Source organism: Schistocerca americana, chromosome 2, assembly GCF_021461395.2.
Source record: "Schistocerca americana isolate TAMUIC-IGC-003095 chromosome 2, iqSchAmer2.1, whole genome shotgun sequence".
Taxonomy (NCBI): Eukaryota; Metazoa; Arthropoda; class Insecta; order Orthoptera; family Acrididae; genus Schistocerca; species Schistocerca americana.
This window is the reverse complement of record NC_060120.1, coordinates 338,664,304-338,683,800: the sequence shown is the minus strand read 5'-3', so window position 1 is coordinate 338,683,800 and position 19,497 is coordinate 338,664,304. Positions and strand designations below refer to the sequence as shown.

Sequence of the window (19,497 nt, the reverse complement as noted above, 5' to 3'; positions counted from 1 at the left end):
CTGACAAGATGTCATATGCATTGCAGCAGATCAAACATCAACCTTCCAAAACCAAAAGTTACTTTCCAGAGTCTGGCAATGGCTACATCAGAAAAAGTATGAAAAGTTGTGCCTAACATCTTGACATAAAATCCCCAGCTATTTCATTTTTATTATTTTGACAGAAACTTAAAATCCTGAATCTATTCAGACAACTTGGGACCAGAACTCGGAAAAAATAAAACCTCATTCATATCTGTTTTGATGCTGATAGTTAAGTGTTGGGCTGCTAGAGAACATCCAGTCCTATATTTTTAATCTGGCTGTCATGCTTTTTTGCTGAGATGATTGCCACCAGATATTGCATTTACTGCATGCAGCTTTGGATTCTTGACAACAAACGCCTGCTTTCAGACTTCGTCCTGTATTGCTGTTTTGGCAGTGCTACCAAAAATTGATGGCTACAGTGATTCTGAGTTTGACATTGAATTTAACTGCTCAGAAAATGGAGAAGAATATGATGTTATTTCATTGGAGACTGAAAGTGACAACAGTTCACCAAATGACTAACAAGTGCTCGTGAACGGTACGAGATAAATATATCTGCTGTTCTCCAGCCAGTCCCTCCAAGATTTCTGACACAGCAAACCGCTGTGAAGTACATGGTTCAATTTCATACCTACAAAGAAATTTAAAAATGACTACGTTTTAGGATACTTTAATCAATATCCAACGCATGGGTATGCTCAGGATTGGTGATCCTCAAGCTTAAAATTGTATCTGCGACTATGCAAAGTATTCTGCTATTTTATGTAATTTAGTTGCACTTGCTATAGTTTATATTCTTCAGTTCGAGGCAGGACCGACATATTTTTTTTGATCTTTTGTAAATCTGTCATCATATTTGAGTGAATTTCGTGACACTGCAGTATTCATTTTAAATCAAGTTCATAACTGTGTTGACTACAGTATTCAGTCAGCTGAGCCATATATGTCCTCAATTTTATTCAAAATGTTCGTTAATTATTTACTTAAGAAGCAATTCACAAGTTGTCATTATGGTCCCGCATTAGCTGTAGAATATTTCAGAACAAATGAGAATTTGACCCGGGCTAGGACACAGAACTGGATTTCCCGCTTGTTACAAGTGATCGCCTTAACTACCTTGGCTATCCAAGCATGCCTGTAGGAGCAGCCCAATTCTCCATTTGTCCTGGTGAGAGAAAACAGTGCCTCACTTTCTGTCAGAATCACAGTACTGTAGCTTGAGCACAAGGGAGTGAAGACACTCTCCCCTACACTGCCCTTCTCCCCAATACACTGCCCTTCTCCCCAATACACTGCCCTTCTCCCCAATACACTGCCCTTCTCCCCAATACATTGCCCTTCTCCCCAATACACTGCCCTTCTCCCCTTTGCACACCTTGTCATCCCTTCACAGCTGTTCTCCACTTGACCACTCTTCTCCCCTCCACCGCCCATGCCCTCTCTCGACCGCCCGTGCCCTCTCTCGACCGCCCGTGCCCTCTCTCGACCGCCCGTGCCCTCTCTCGACCGCCCGTGCCCTCTCTCGACCGCCCGTGCCCTCTCTCAACCGCCCGTGCCCTCTCTCGACCGCCCGTGCCCTCTCTCGACCGCCCGTGGCCCAACTCGGCCGCCCGTGGCCCAACTCGGCCGCCCGTGGCCCAACTCGGCCGCCCGTGGCCCAACTCGGCCGCCCGTGGCCCAACTCGGCCGCCCGTGGCCCAACTCGGCCGCCCGTGGCCCAACTCGGCCGCCCGTGGCCCAACTCGGCCGCCCGTGGCCCAACTCGACCGCCCGTGGCCCAACTCGACCGCCCGTGGCCCAACGCGACCTCCCGTGGCCCAACGCGACCTCCCGTGGCCCAACTCGACCGCCCGTGGCCCAACTCGACCGCCCGTGGCCCAACTCGACCGCCCGTGGCCCAACGCGACCTCCCGTGGCCCAACGCGACCTCCCGTGGCCCAACTCGACCTCCCGTGCCCCCTCTCGACCTCCCGTGCACCCTCTCGACCGCACATGTCCCCCCCCCCCCCTCCCTGGGCAGATCGTGTGTCCCCCCCCCCTCCCTGGGCAGATCGTGTGTCCCCCCCCCCCTCCCTGGGCATATCGTGCGCCCCCCCCCCCCCCCAATGACAGATCGTGCTCCCCCCCCCCCCCCCCAATGACAGATCGGGCCCCCCCATGACAGTTCACCGCCCCCCCCCCCCCCGCCAATTACAGATCGGGCCCCCCCTCATGACAGATCGGGCCCCCCCCCCCATGACAGATCGGGCCCCCCCATGACAGATTGGGCCCCCCCATGACAGATCGTGCCCCCCCATGACAGATCGTGCCCACCCTCACCCCCGGGACAGATCGTTAACCACCGGGACAGATCGTTAACCACCGGGACAGATCGTTAACCCCCGGGACAGATCGTTAACCCCCGGGACAGATCGTGAACCCCCGGGACATATTGTGCCTCCCTGGACAGATTGTGCCTCCCTGGACAGATTGTGCCTCCCTGGACAGATTGTGCCTCCCTGGACAGATTGTGCCTCCCTGGACAGATTGTGCCTCCCTGGACAGATTGTGCCCTCCCGGACCACACTTGACCCCCGCGTATATACACATGCCTCTCCTCTTCTCTGCCAAGTAGACCTCTTCCTCCCTATGCACCTATCTTCTCCGCTACGCATCCCTCTTCTCTTGTCCCCACTCCTCTTCTCCCCTCATACTCCTCTTCTCCCCTACACACTCCTCTTGTTCCCTACATACTCCTCCCTACCCTCTCCTCTTTGCCCTACATGCTTGTCTTCCCCCCTAGACATTCTTTTTTCCTCTACATGCTCAACTCCCCATGTACACTCCTCTATCTCCCTCCACACTCCTATTCCTGTTCTACACTCATCTTCCTCTTTCCACTCACCTCTTACTCTTTCCACACTCCTCTTACTCTCTCAGTATTCCTCTTCCTAACTCAGTACTCCTCATCGTCCCTCAGTACTCCTCATCGTCCCTCAGTACTCCTCATCGTCCCTCAGTACTCCTCATCGTCCCTCAGTACTCGTCTTTGTCCCTCAGTACTCGTCTTTGTCCCTCTGCACTCGTGTTTGTCCCTCTGCACTCATGTTTGTCCCTCTGCACTCGTCTTTGTCCCTCTGCACTCGTCTTTGTCCCTCTGCACTCGTCTTTGTCCCTCTGCACTCGTGTTCCTCCCTCTGCACTCGCGTTCCTCCCTCTGCACTCGCGTTCCTCCCTCTGCACTCGCGTTCCTCCCTCTGCACTCGCGTTCCTCCCTCTGCACTCGCGTTCCTCCCTCTGCACTCGCGTTCCTCCCTCTGCACTCGCGTTCCTCCCTCTGCACTCGCGTTCCTCCCTCTGCACTCGCGTTCCTCCCTCTGCACTCGCGTTCCTCCCTCTGCACTCGCGTTCCTCCCTCTGCACTCGCGTTCCTCCCTCAGTACTCCTCTTACTCCCTCCACACTCCTCTTGCTCCCCTCTCTTCCTGCCTCCATGCTCCTCTTTCCCACTCAGTGCTGCTTTTCTTCGCTCCACACACCTCATTCCCCCTGCACGCTACTCTTTCCCCATGCATGCTACCCTTTCCCCCAGCGTGCTACCCCCCTCTAACCTGCCCCCCTCTAACCCGCCCCCCTCTAACCATCCCCTCTCTAACCCTCCCCCTCTAACCCGCCCCCCTCTAACCCGCCCCCTCTAACCTGCCCCCCTCTAACCCGCCCCCCTCTAACCATCCCCTCTCTAACCCTCCCCCTCTAACCCGCCCCCCTCTAACCCGTCCCCTCTAACACGCCCCCCTCTAACCCGCCCCCCTCTAACCCGCCCCCCTCTAACCCGCCCCCCTCTAACCGCCCCCCTCTAACCCGCCCCCCTCTAACACTCCCCCCTATAACCCTCCCCCCTCTAACACTCCCCCCTCGAACCCTCCCCCTCTATCTCCCCCCCTCTATCTCCCCCCTCCTCTATCTCCCCCCCTATCCCTCACCCCTCCCACACACTCCCCCCACCCCCACACTCCCTCCTCTCACACACTCCCCCCCTCTCACACACTCCCCACTCTCACACACTCCCCACTCTCACACACTCCCCACTCTCACACACTCCCCACTCTCACACACTCCCCACTCTCACACACTCCCCCCTATCACACACTCCCCCCTCTTACCCTCCACCCCTTACCCTCCCCCCTTGCCATCCCCACTCTTACCCTCCCCTCTCTTAACCTCCCCTCTCTTAACCTCCCCTCTCTTAACCTCCCCTCTCTTAACCTCCCCTCTCTTAACCTCCCCTCTCTTAACCTCCCCTCTCTTAACCTCCCCTCTCTTAACCTCCCCTCTCTTAACCTCCCCTCTCTTTACCTCCCCCCTCTCACCCTCCCCTCTCTTTACCACCCCCCTCTCGCCCTCCCCTCTCTTACCATGCCCTGTCTCCCTCACCCCCCTCTCACCCTCCCCTCTCCCCCCCTCGCCACTCTCCCCTTCCCTTCTCACCTCCTCCCCTCCTACTCTCTCCCCTCTAACCCATTCCCCTGTAACACCCTCCCAACCCCTCCCCTCACTCACCCCTACCCCATCTGCACTGTCACCTCTCACCCCCCATCCTCTCTGCATGCTCCCCTCTCACCCCTCCCCTCTGCACACTCCTCTCTAACCCCCGCCTCTCTGCATGCTTCTCTCTCACACCCCTCTAGATGTTCCCCATTGCAGGCTCCCTCCCGTCCCACACTATTCTGCACGTGCCCACTGCAAGCTCCCCTTTGCAAGCTCCCCTCTTCATGCTCCCCTCTGCAAGTTTCCTTTCACCCACTCTCTTCATTATGTTCCCCTCTCACCCTCTTCTTCCTGCATGTCCCCTCTCACCCCTCCCCTGCCACACCCTCCCCTCTCACCCCTCCTGTCTCACATGTCCCCTCTCACCCCTCCCCTCTCACATGTCCCCTCTCACCCCTCCCCTCTCACATGTTCCCTCTCATCCCTCCCCTCCCCTCTCACCCCCTCCCCTCTCACCCCCTCCCCTCTCACCCCCTCACCTCTCACCCCCTCACCTCTCACCCCCTCGCCTCTCACCCCCTCGCCTCTCACCCCCTCGCCTCTCACCCCCTCGCCTCTCACCCCCTCGCCTCTCACCCCCTCGCCTCTCACCCCCTCGCCTCTCACCCCCTCGCCTCTCACCCCCTCGCCTCTCACCCCCACGCCTCTCACCCCCACGCCTCTCACCCCCACGCCTCTCACCCCCTCTCCTCTCACCCCCTCTCCTCTCACCCCCTCTCCTCTCACCCCCTCTCCTCTCACCCCCTCTCCTCTCACCCCCTCTCCTCTCACCCCCTCTCCTCTCACCCCCTCTCCTCTCACCCCCTCTCCTCTCACCCCCTCTCCAATCACCCCCTCTCCTCTCACCCCCTCTCCTCTCACCACCTCCCCTCTCACCCCCTTCCCTCTCACCCCCTCCCCTCTCACCCCCTCCCCTCTCACCCCCTCCCCACTCACCCCCTCCCCACTCACCCCCTCCCCTCTCACCCCCTCCCCTCTCACCCCCTCCCCTCTCACCCCCTCCCCTCTAATACCCGCCCCTCTAACACCCGCCCCTCTCAGCCCCGCCCCTCTCAGCCCCTGCCCTCTCAGCCCCTGCCCTCTCAGCCCATCCCCTCTCAGCCCCTCCCCTCTCAGCCCCTCCCCTCTCAGCCCCTCCCCTCTCAGCCCCTCCCCTCTCAGCCCCTCCCCTCTCAGCCCCTCCCCTCTCAGCCCCTCCCCTCTCAGCCCCTCCCCTCTCAGCCCCTCCCCTCTCAGCCCCTCCCCTCTCAGCCCCTCCCCTCTCAGCCCCTCCCCTCTCAGCCCCTCCCCTCTCAGCCCCTCCCCTCTCAGCCCCTCCCCTCTCAGCCCCTCCCCTCTCAGCCCCTCCCCTCTCACACCCTCTCCTCACCCCTCCCCTCTCACCCCCTCTCCTCACACCTCCCCACTCACGCCCTCCCCTCTCACTGCCTCCCCTCTCACTGCCTCCCCTCTCACTGCCTCCCCTCTCACTGCCTCCCCTCTCACACCCTCCCCTCTCACACCCTCCCCTCTCACACCCACCCCTCTCACCCCAACTCACTCACCCCCTCCCCTCTTGCCCACTGCCCTTTTACCACCTCCCCTCTTGACCCTCCCCTCTTACCCGCTCGCCTTTCACACCCTCCCCCATCACTCCCTCCCCTCTCACCTCCTCCCCTATCAACCCCTTCCCTCTCACCCTGTCCCCTCTCACCCCCTCCCCTCTCAACCCCTCCCCTATCAACCCCTCCCCTATCAACCCCTTCCCTGTCACCCCCTTCCCCTTCTCACCTCCTCCCCTCTCACCTCCCCCTCACACCTCTCCTCTCACCCCCTCCCCACACCCCCCCTGTCTAACCTCTTCTGCCTCAACCCCTCTCCTCTCACACCATCCCAACTCACCCCATCCCCTCTCACTCCACCCTTCACACCCCATCCCCTCTCACTCCACCCTTCACACCCCATCTCCTCTCACCCCATCCCCTCTTACCCCTCCTTCTCACCCGTCCCCTCTTACCCCTCTCACCCCATCCCCTCTCACCCCATCCCCTCTTACCCCTCCTTCTCACCCATCCCCCCCTTACCCCTCCCCTCTAACCCCTACCTCTCGCCCTCCCCTCTGACCCCTACCTCTCGCCCTCCCCTCTGACCCCTACCTCTCGCCCTCTCCTCTAACTCCTACCTCTCGCCCTCCCCTCTCACCCCTTCCCCCTGACCCCTTCTCCTCTGCCCCCCGCCACCCTGACCCCCTCTCCTCTGACCCCCTCTCCTCTGACCCCCTCTCCTCTGACCCCCTCTCCTCTGACCCCCTCTCCTCTGACCCCCTCTCCTCTGACCCCCTCTCCTCTGACCCCCTCTCCTCTGACCCCCTCTCCTCTGACCCCCTCTCCTCTGACCCCCTCCCCTCTGACCCCCTCCCCACTGATCCCCTCCCCACTGACCCCATCCACCCTGTCCCCCTCCCCTCTCACCCCCTCACCACTCACCCCCTCCACCCTGACCCCCTCCCCTCTCAGCCCATCCCCTCTCACCCCCCTTTCACCCCCTCCCCTTTCACCCCTCCCCTTTCATCACCTCCCCTCTCACACCCTCCCCTCTCAACCCCTCCCCTCTCACGCCCTCCCCTCTCAACCCCTCCCCTCTCAACCCCTCCCCTCTCACGCCCTCCCCTCTCACCCCTTCCCATCTCACCTCTTCCCATCTCACCTCCTCCCCTCTCACCCCTTCCCATCTCACCTCCTCCCCTCTCACCCCTTCTCCTCTGCCCCTTCACCCCTGACCTCCTCCCCAATGACCCCCTCCCCTCCGCATCTCACCTCCTCCCCTCTCGCCACCTCACCTTCTCCCCTCTCGGCACATCACCTCCTCCCTTCTCGCCACCTCACCACCTCCCCTTTCGCCAACTCACCTCCTCCCCTCTCACTCCCTCCCCTCCTCCTCTCTCACACCCTCCCCTCCTCCTCTCTCACACCCTCCCCTCCTCCTCTCTCACACCCTCCCCTCCTCCTCTCTCACACCCTCCCCTCCTCCCCTCACACTCTCTCCCCTCCTCCCCTCACACGCCCTCCCCTCCTCCCCTCACACGCCCTCCCCTCCTCCCCTCACACGCCCTCCCCTCCTCCCCTCACACGCCCTCCCCTCCTCCCCTCACACGCCCTCCCCTCCTCCCCTCACACGCCCTCCCCTCCTCCCCTCTCACATCCTCCCCTCACACGCCCTCCCATCCTCCCCTCTCACACCCTCCCATCCTCCCCTCTCATGCCCTCCCATCCTCCCCTCACCTGCCTTCCCCTCCTCCCCTCACATGCCCTCCCCTCCTCCCCTCTCACACCCTCCCCTCCCCCCCTCATACCTTCCCTCCTCCCATGTCACACCCTCCCTTCCTCCCCTCTCACCCCGCCACCTCTCACCCCGCCACCTCACCCCCCTCACCTGTCACCACCCTCACCTGTCACCACCCTCACCTGTCATCACACTCACCTGTCACCACACTCACCTGTTACCACCCTCACCTGTCACCACCCTCACCTCTCACCCCCTCACCTATCACCACCCTCACCTATCACCCCCTCACCTATCACCACCCTCACCTCTCACCCCCCTCACCTCTCACCCCCTCGCCTAACGCCCCCACCCTTCTCACCCTTCCCCTCATTATGTTCCCCTCTCACCCCTAGCCTCATTATGCTCCCCTGTCACCACAACCCCATCTGCACGTGCCCCTCTCACCCTCACCCCCTCTGCACGCTCCCCTCTCACCCCCACACCCTCTGCACACTCCATTCCCACCCCCACACCTCGCTCTCCTCTGCCCGCTCTCCTCTGCCCGCTCTCCTCTGCCCGCTCTCCTCTGCCCGCTCTCCTCTGCCCGCTCTCCTCTGCCCGCTCTCCTCTGCCCGCTCTCCTCTGCCCGCTCTCCTCTGCCCGCTCTCCTCTGCCCGCTCTCCTCTGCACGCTCTCCTCTGCACGCTCTCCTCTGCACGCTCTCCTCTGCACGCTCTCCTCTGCACGCTCTCCTCTGCACGCTCTCCTCTGCACGCTCTCCTCTGCACGCTCCCCTCTCACCCCTCCCTCTGCACGCTCGCCTCTCACCCCTCCCTCTGCACGCTCGCCTCTCACACCCATCCTCTCTGCACGCTCCCCTCTCACCCCTCACCTCTGCATGTTCCCCTCTCACACCCCTCTTCACTCTCCTCTCCCCTCCCCTATGCACACTCTTCTTTCCCTTACACACACCAACTCTTGCTACACACTTCTACCCCCCATACATTCCCTTTCCTCCCACACAGTCCTCTCCTCTTAAACTCTTTGTTCTCATCCTCTTATTCCTCCCACTCACCACCACCACCACCACCACCACCACCACCACCACCACCTCACTTACAGTTTCACCAGTCTGCTTTTGCTTGTTGTGAAAGTGGTAGCAGGGGGAAGCTAATGTAAGTGCAGGACGGGGCGAGTTCAGTAAGCTGTGTGTGTAAGTTAAGTTAAGGTAGGTTGATTCTTGTACAATATTCACCACCCTTACACCCCATTACATATCTATAAGCACTTGGCCTCCTTGAGACAGCCACTTCACAACACAACACAGCATGTGCCCTGCCCATGTGCACTCACATGAGAGTTAAACATCTTGTATGGAAATTAATATAGAAATATCTTTTCATGCTAAGGGATATGACTGAAAATGACTGGGAATTTCAGTATAGCTACTTTGTGGCTAATTACTAATAATGTAGTAATCCACTCTAGGTTATTATATTGTAAAGGTATACTTACCATAATTTTCACCCTTACCTATGGTATCTTTGGCATGAAGCCAGCAAATCAACCCAGCATTGATGAAGATGACATTGAATAGTAGTGTACTTTCTGGTTTTTACATATACAGTTTATATCATGAAATTATTCTAACTTTGACTTACTTTCTCCATTGATTAACCCAGTCTTCATATACTTTTAAGAGCACTGTACAGTCAGGGTATATCTTAGGTAAATGCAACATAAATTTTATGGGGGTGTATTGTAGTGTCTCTGCTGATAATAGTATTTTTTCAGGTCCATACAAAATGGAGCACCCTGGTGTACAATACACTGATTGAACATTATCTACACCTATGGGAATCTCTTTCTGATGTAACAAGTAAATGTACAGTAGAGCAGAAAGTTGTCCGCCTGCTACAAAATTCAGAAGCAAACTATGACAAAGATCAAACACTTATACTCTGTCAGATCCACAACTTTAGAAGTGGAATTTTGTATCTTTATGAAGAAGGAAAGCTGTAAGTACTTTGTAGCAGCAACATATTTCAAAACTCTTTTAACCTTTACACTTTTTCCAGATAATCTCTTTATATTATTGTCATTACAAAAATCTATTTCCTTCGATTTATTGCACAAATCTACCCTTCATTCCATCGTATTAAGCATTTCATATTCTGTTACCTGCAAGATGATTGATAAGGAACTGAGTGAAATTGATGACACCTACTTCTATGAATATGGAAGAAAGCACTTCTGTGCCACCTATTTGTTGAATATAGTAGTTGTGTACATACAAGTATCATGATTTCAAATTTTCCTTGAAAGATGTAGAAAACTACCTAAATACTTACCATTGTTGAGTTATCAGCCCTTGATTAATTGGTGCATTCAAATGGAGGAACACTGCTCCATTTTCCCCAGAATCAAGAAGGGGATGTGTAAAGCCTGCAGTTAACACAGTCATATGACTTCTAGATATTACTTTAATTTTCACTTCATAAGCCAAGGCAACATAAACTTTCAGTGATAAAAATATCTGCATGAAAATTTGATGCTGTGTTATTTTCAGTAAATATTGAACCTGGGGAAAAAAATTGTTGGAGTTTGATTTTTTTCGCAGTGTAAATGTTTACAGTAGCTCAGTAAAAGTGTGTCCTGTAATGCCAATAATCAAGTCTCGTATATTTAAATTTCTGCAGATATTTTATGTTCTGAGTGTCCTTTGAGAAGAAGTTGTTCGCTTTTCATTTTTAAACTTTCTGAATTGATTATTGCTGTTGGGAAGTGAAAGGCTGTGAATTCTACTCAATTCACTCGTGAATAATCAACACTCAATATATATTATAAAAGTAAGTGTACAATATGTGTGCCACTAAAACGCATTTCTGAGTCCCAGTACAGTCAAGGCAGTTATATGGTGTGGTAGCCCTCTATCCCCTAGCCATGAAGAAGCATCCCATTTTTATCTGAAGTGCATGCTTGTGAAAATATAAGGGCTGGAATCTCATCACCTAGAAATTTCTAGAACATTTGAGAGCAATCAAGAACATTCGACAGCATTCTTCTAGAATGTTCCACAATGATCTGGGATGGTTTGGAATGTTCAGGAATAGTCTGGAACATTCAGAAAGATTCCAGAATGTTCGGTAACATCCCAGATCATTGTGGAACATTCAGAAGCCTCTTGAATGTTGTGGAATTTCTGGAACATTGTGGAGCATTTGAAGCCTGTCATGGGTTCAAGCGTCAGTTTCTTATCTGTGACGAAAGGACGAACTGAAAAAGTAGTGCAGTGAGAAAATAAAAACAAACAGTGAAGTGTGAGTAGTCAAAATGATACAATGACTGAATATAAATAAAAGTACAGTTTGGAAAGTATGCTTAGTGTATTTGTTAATAAAAAATTGATTTGATTTATATTTTAGCCAATGTCCAAATGTAAAAGAGGAAGAGATCTTGCCAGTTCAGAAGCAAAATGGCGAAAACAAAATGAATAGCGAAAAATGAAACAGACGAAGAGCGCAAAGCACATTTAAGTTTCCAGGGAATGACAATGAGCACTGTGAGAATCAGAGAAACGGAAGAACAACAAAATGAACAGATTGAAGAATCAAGAATAGTATCACAATCTTATAATAAAAGACTACAAACTCACACCAGCCGTGAACATCACCCTTAGAGAAGTGCACACGAGGACAAGTAAACAGCACACCCTAACAAATGAAGTATTCCGCTATGACCCGACTAAAGAATATAACAAATGCAAACACATGATAATCAGAACAATGGCTAACATCTGCCAATTTTGCAACATGAAAAAATTCAGTAGAAAACTCCAGAGTTATGTTGCACGAATGGAAAAATTTTATTACCATCACAGGAAGCACCTATGAATGAATTTTTACATTACATGACCAATGAACTCCAGAATCAAAACACTTTCTTCAAAATATAAAAGCTGCAATACCTGCTTCTAAATGACTTCTTTTGGTGTCATTTCAGTCAACACTGACAGATATGAAATTGATTGCTTTTTCCTTCCACGAACAAATCTACCACAACATGGGATCATTACTAACACTACCCAATGAAGATCATAAACTTCTGCAGTTATATTTCATTGGAAATGAAGAAACAGAAATTGATAAATGATGCATAATATGAGGGATGATGCACAATATGAGGGGATTGAAGTGAATAGTAGTCCAAGACATACAGAGAATCTTACACAAACACAATCAACTGATTCTCATATTTAAAATGGCACTAGACCAAATGATCTCTGATGGCTATAAAGTTATATTTCAAGCCAACAAAAGACCACCTGGAGAACATGAATGACAATTTCATGCATCTGAAATAGATGAAGTCACCATCGTAATTATGGACAGTGAAAACCCAAGCTGTGACATAATTGTACAATGAAGAAGAGGAGGACTACAACACATTGCAGAGACACACAGTTCATATGATGGCCTCCAGTATCCATTAATGTTTCTGCATGGAGAGGATAGATATCATTGTAATGTGAAACAAATATGACCTGAAACAGGCATAGAAACAAACAAGAGAGTCACTTCCAAAAAGTTCTATGCTTACTGCCTAATGATCAGAGGCAGTGAAACAGTCACATTATCAACACTTGCCATTTATTCCAACAATTCCTGGTAGATGTGTATGCAAAAATAGAAGCAGAATGGATGCTTTATGTAAGACTGAATCAGAAGAGACTATACACAGACAATACATCCACTTTCAAGATGCAATCATAAATGACAGAAACATTGATGACATTGCAACAATGGTAATCTGGCCCTCATCATGCACTGGAAGTCTGAAACACATTCATGAATACACTGAAGATGCCATGGCCTACATAAGAAAATATGTATGATGTGACCTCTTCATAACATTAACATGCGACTCATTGTGCGCAGAAATCAAAGAACAACTAAGATACAGACAAGCCCCCGTGCATTGAAATGTCATAGCCCGAGTTTTCCAACAAAAACAAATGAGATTTATAGAAGTCTTACAAAATAGATGCTGGATGTACACAAGCAAATGGCAAAATGAGGACTGCCTCATTCACACAATCTCGTATCGCAATATGACAGAATTCATCCCAGGGATATCAACAAAGTCATCCAAGCTGAATCTCCCAACCCACTAGAAGATATGGACATGTACAACATAATAGTGGACCATGTGGGCCATTAAACCCCAATTTGCCATGTGAGTGATGGAAAATATACAAAAAATACCAAAAATCATATTAGGACAATACGCAAATGTGGGTTGATGGCTATTCCAAATACAGAAGACAATCACCCAAAAATGGTGGTTTCATAGCAAAAATATGAATACGAGGCAGCAATGAACTGGAAATAGATAATCAGTGGGTAGTACCATGTAAAAAACTGCTTTCCAAAGTGATCCAAGCACACATAAATGTAGAATACTGCAGTTCAGTGAAATCCATCAAATATGTCTGTAAGTATGTGAACAAAGGCAGTGACATGACAGTATTTCAAGTAGCCACAGACTGCGAACAACAACACAGAAATGACGAGATCCTCATTTACCAAATGGGAAGATACATCAACAATAACGAGGCAGCATGGCAGATTTTTGGTTTTCCTATACACAAACATGAACCAGCTGTGCAACATCTTGCAGTACATTTGGAGAATGGACAGAGAGCTTATTTCACAAAAAGACACCACCAGAAGAACTGCAAGAGAACTACCTCATAACAATACATAAACAGCTTTTCGCCAACTCTAGCAAATGGATCCATTCACGAAAACATTACTATATGTTGACAACCCTACCTATTATACATGGAACACAGCAAGAAAAATCTTTCAGCAATGAAAACAAGGAATTCCAACAGAAGATCATCAAGGTGTCTTGAAAACAGGTGCACTAGGCTGACTTTTCACCTTACATCTGAACAGCGCTGGATGTTTCTACCTCCTGATGTTGCTACACGAAATACGGGGAGCCCCAAGTTTCACAGATCTCAAGATTTTTGTCAGTCACCTATGCCAGACGTACAGAGAAGAATTCCAATGCTTAGGTCTACTGGAAAGTGACAACCACTGGTAATTAACTCTACAAGAAGCCTCACTCACAGCCTCAGCTGAACAAAATGAGATATTCATTTACCATAATTCTAACAATATGTAACCCATTGAATCTAAAACAGCTATGGGACTCCTTCAAAGAGAGTATGAGTGATGACATACTCTACCAAATTTAACAAGCTCATCCTGAACTAACCTTTTAATTCAGCAACATCCTCAATGAAACACTCATTCGCCTAGAATATAAATGTTTAGCAATAAAGAACCAGACCTTGGTACAACCTGGGATACAAGCACTACAAAAATATGCGTCAGTGTGCTAAGCTTTGAAATTGGAAAGGAAAAAGCTACAACATGAATGAATTACTTCAATACATTGCTCACAACAAACCACACGTCAATGACAATCAAAAGCCGGCCGAAGTGGCCGTGCGGTTAAAGGCGCTGCAGTCTGGAACCGCAAGACCGCTACGGTCGCAGGTTCGAATCCTGCCTCGGGCATGGATGTTTGTGATGTCCTTAGGTTAGTTAGGTTTAACTAGTTCTAAGTTCTAGGGGACTAATGACCTCAGCAGTTGAGTCCCATAGTGCTCAGAGCCATTTGAACCAATGACAATCAAAAGGAAATTTTCAACATTATTGTGGACCGGATGAACAACACTGGCAGAATTATTTACTTGGGTCCACCAGGCAGCACCGGGAAAATGTTTCTAATAAAGCTATTGCTGGCGGAAATACATCCTAAACAACACATCGCACTTGCACTGGCATCATCTGGCATTATAGCCACATTTATGGAAGGAGAACAAACTGCCCATTCTGCCCTACAACTACCATTGAAAATAGCCAAAGAACAATTCCCGGTATTTAAAATCTCGAGAGCATCTGGACTTCTGAAGCAAGGTAAAATTATATTCTGAGACAAATACACAGTGTCACATAAAAAAGTCGCTTGATTTCGTGGACAGAATATTACAAGATTTGTGAAGAACTTCTGAAGTGATGAGAAGAGCACTACTTGTACACTCAGGAGATTTTTTACAAACACTTCGTTATCCTGAAGTCAACATCAGCAGACAAGATCAATGCATGCTTTAAAAAAATCACATCTCTGGCCATTCATGCAATTATTATGACTAACAATAAATATGAGAGTTGAACTATTGAAAGCTGAAACAGCAGCACATTTTGCCCAAGAGCTTTTAAAAACAAGCGAAGGCACATCTCCTACTGACCAGACTACAGGCCTCATTAAACTCAACAGCGATTTCTGCAACGTAGCCACTGTTGAAAATGAACTCTTCAACCAAATTTAACCAAACGTTGTTTACAACTATACCAATCCGAACTGGCTATTTGAAAGGGCAATTTTGGCAACTAAAAATAATATTGTCAATGATATCAACTTTAATGTTCAAAAGAAAATTCCCAGTGAAGAGAGAATAAACTAATTGGTTGACACAATGGTACAACTCTCTGCATGTACCAGGAATGCCATTACACTGCCTTCGACTTAAAATTGGATCTCCGATCATACTACTTAGGAATCTCAACTCACTAAAACTATGTAATGGAACAAGGAAGATCATCAAATAGCAATGGAATAACATCATTGAAGCCTAACTTATGATTGGAAATTACAAAGGACACACACTATTTATCCCCAGAATACCACTGATCTGTCATTCCAATTTAAAAGACTGCAATTTCCAGTCAAATTAGCCTGCAGTTTACAGGTAACAAAGTGCAAGAACAAATTGCAAAATACTGCGGCATCAACCTCAAAGACTCTTGCTTTTATCTCATGGCCAACTATACGTAGTTTTCTCTCGAGTAAAAAATTTGTACATATATAATCGGATAACAAAATGAAAAATGTTGTTTACAAACAAGTATCGTAAATAGTTAGAACATGTTTTCAATAATTTTTTTTACCTCTTATGCTTTAAAGTTTATCCTTTTATTCCAACTACCACACAGTCTCGTATCAACTCCCAGAGCAAAGCCAGGTACCCCAGTTAGTATTCAATGACAGTAGTCATATTTTAATTACAGTATTACTGTATACTCACCTTTCAGTTATAGCTCACTTTTTGCCCATGTTTGCTTTCAGATAAATGAGTTTTGAAAAGATTTCTGTGTTGAACAAACACAATTTTCTTACTTTTTATCCATACATATTTTGATGAAGCTACATCACCATCAGAGGGCTCATTTTATTTTCTGTCAAATAACACACCAGGCGAGATGGCGTAATGGTTCGCGGTGTGTACTCGCCTTCAGGAGAGTGGTTCAAATCTACATCGATCTATCCATATTTAGGCTTTAAGTGATTTCTCTAAATCACCTCAGACAAATTCTGAGATGTTTCCCTTGGAAAATACATGGCTGGTTTCTGTCTTTAATCTTTCATAATTCGATCTCGTGCTCCATCTCTAATGACTTCTCTGTCAATGGGGGTGTCAAACTCTAATCTTCCTTCCTTCCTGTTGAATGACAGGAACAAATTCCATGATAATGTATGCTGCTTGGGTTTAATGTCTTTATATTCATAACATTTTAATAGCACGTACTGATGTTCAGGTAGATATCTGTTATCTGCAGTCACTCAGTGTTTTGGTAAAGTTTGTTACTTGCAATGTATAAGGATTTCTGTGTGGTTGCAGGTGACAAACAGTACCATACTTCGGCTATCCTGAAGATGACAGACAGCTTCACGAATATCAGTATGTGCTATGAAGTTATATACGTGATGATTATAAAGTTATATACAGGGTGATTACAATTAAAGTTAAACTTCTGACCACTGGTCAGAATGATGCCAAATTGCCACAGAATGTTGCCGGAGAAGTGGGAAAACATATGGCAAAAGAAAAAAATAGTGTGGAAGTTGATCAATGAGTCAGAATCTATAATGAAAACACCTGACATGTGCACAACCCATTGAAGTTGGTACAAACACACTGGGTACACGGCTTTTCTCCTTTCGCATCGGCGACGCTCACTGTAACTGACTCATTGCAGGATCACGCTCTGCTTGTAAAGCTGTATTACAAGGATGATGACTGTGCACATGTCACTCTGCAGAAGTTCTGGACACTGAAGGGTTTAAAAAAGGCATTGGTCTGATGACTGCTGTGGGTCTGGAGAAAATGATTCAGAAATTTGAAAAGATGGGTTCTTTTGGTGTGCAATCTGGTAGAGGGAGGAAACAAATTGATTTGATGTCAGTGGAAGCAGTGCAGGAGGAGATGAGTGGTGGTGTGCAAATTTGTAGTGCTTGGAGAATTGCCCAAACATTGGACATACCCGTAAGCACGGTGCATAAAATCCTATGAAACATCCTTCCTTGCTATCCATTCAAAATTACCCATGTGGACGAGTTGCTTCCTGTTGACATGCCAGCAAGAGAGATCTTTGCTTTAGAATTTCTCACTCACATGGAAGTGGACAATAATTGGCCATGGAAGATTTTGTGTACAGACAAAGCCCACTTCTCTGATAGGATACGTCAATACATAGAATCGTCTAATTTAGGCAATGGAAAATCCACACGCAAATCAAACAGTACCACTTCATCCTGAAAAGGTCACTGTGTGGTGCGGGTTTACAGCATCATTTATCATAGGGCCATATTTTTTCCAAGAGGCAGGTGCTTCCGGTCCTGTCACCTGTACTGTCACTGCTAAGTGCTGCGAGTGTCTTTTGTGCAACCACGTCATTCCAGCTCTCTAACAGTGTGGATGTGTGGATGGGATCACTTTTATGCAAGATGGTGCATCTCTACACATTGCAGATACAGTTAAGCAGCTGCTAAAGTGCCATCTCGGAAATGCTAGAATTATCAGCCACCATTTCCCTACAGCCTGGCCATCCTGATCATCTGATCTTAATCTGTATGGCTTCTGGCTGTGGGGCTGTCTGAAAGATATTGTATTCAGTGTTACGATTGCAGACTTAGCTGCGCTGAAGGCACGCATTGTTCAACACATTCTAAACATGACCCTGGAAACACTTCGATCAGTTGTGGAACATGCTGTTTCTCGATTTCAACTTGCTGCAGAAAATGGTGGACATCATATTGAACATTTTTTGTGTCAGTCACACGGAAATTAATAATCCGATTTGACTTTGATGCTTTTTATGTAGTTTTTGGCCTCAAGACAATTACAAACCAATGTAATTGATGCTTTTTATGAGGTTTTAGGCCTCAGGACAATTAAAAACTGATTTTTCCCATCCTATGTGATATGAGCTTAGGTAACTAACAGTGTCACACCTGTACACCCATGCACACTTAGTAGTACAGTTTGTTTAACGTCAACCATACACCTAAGTCATTGTTATATGATTCATTTGTCATTCGTAGTCAACCACTGTTAACTTATGATGCTTACAGTGCCCTCTATTGCTACGTTTTGTAACTATTTTTCTTCTGCCATATATTTTCCCCCTTCTCCAATAATATTCCATTACAATTTGATATCATTATGACCAGTGGTGTTATTTCTACAGCGATTTGAAAGTTTAACTTTATTGATAATCACCCTCTACTTTGTTAAAGTGTTATGAAAATAATGACCATAATCCCAAAACTATGTACAGGTTTATTCATAAATATCTCGAGAGCGTTTGAAGATGCTTGTATGAAAACCACAAGACATCCAGAAAATAGACACGTAGAGCGTAGAACACCTCTCCAAGTGTTTAATTCATGTCACAAATGCTCAATATGAGCACTGTTTGTGATGTGACAAATGTCAATACAGTAGACAAAATCTTGTCATACACATTTTAACCTGCCATGTTTGACATCAGTGATCATCCGACCTTTTAAATCTTCCTAGTTGAGTGACAGCGGATGCTGGAACACATGATCTTTGACATAACCCCATAAGAAGAAATATCCTGGAGTTTCATTAGGTGACCATGGGCACCACTGAAGAAGAGGAGAGTGTTAATGAGAAGCACATGCAGTCTAATGTTGAGGCAGTGTGGCACTAAAGAAATTACAAACATCTGAAAGGAAGTGTGATGGAGCATCATCTCGCAAAATGAAATCTCCATTGTCTTGCTGTAATTATGGCAGAAGATATTGCTGCAGCGTGCCCAAGTACACAAAAGCAGTCTCTCTTTTCTGCCAAGAAAATTGTCCACGAACTTTTAAAGGTGTTAACTTTAGATGAATCATGAATTTGTTACACAATATTCTGTGCCACAGACATGCACCTTATGATGCTTTACATGGCTTTGTCACTGAGAATCAACTTCTGTGAAAAGCTGTCTTCATCCAGCAGTTGCTGCATATCATTGCAGAAGTCGAAATGAAGCTCATTCTTGTGAGTAGTCAGCTCATGTAACTTCTGCAGACAGTACGGATTTACACACAGAAGTTTCTGTAGAATGCACCAGTCAGTTGACTGTGGTACCCACAGTTCTCCGCTTACATGTGTCATCAGTTTCTTAGGACTCCTTGAATGATTCCCACACACACTCTGTATTTCTGCTAACAGTGCTGACCGGCGTACTTCGTTCACACTACATGAGCAGCCAGTCTCTCTGATGTGGTGTATTGCCAATGGGTTGTTTTTTTTTTGTTGCAGTTTTACATG

General features: G+C 48.4%; 1 protein-coding gene across 1 annotated transcript in view; it reads left to right on the top strand.

The window, feature by feature from the left end:
* The window catches only part of LOC124595002 (vacuolar protein sorting-associated protein 11 homolog), a 178,968-nt gene that overhangs the window by 115,445 nt on the left and 44,026 nt on the right, over positions 1-19,497 (top strand). Inside the window, exon 14 of the mRNA XM_047133548.1 lies at positions 9,591-9,814. Coding sequence (XP_046989504.1) covers positions 9,591-9,814 — 224 coding nt within the window. The remainder of the gene's footprint in view (positions 1-9,590; positions 9,815-19,497) is intronic.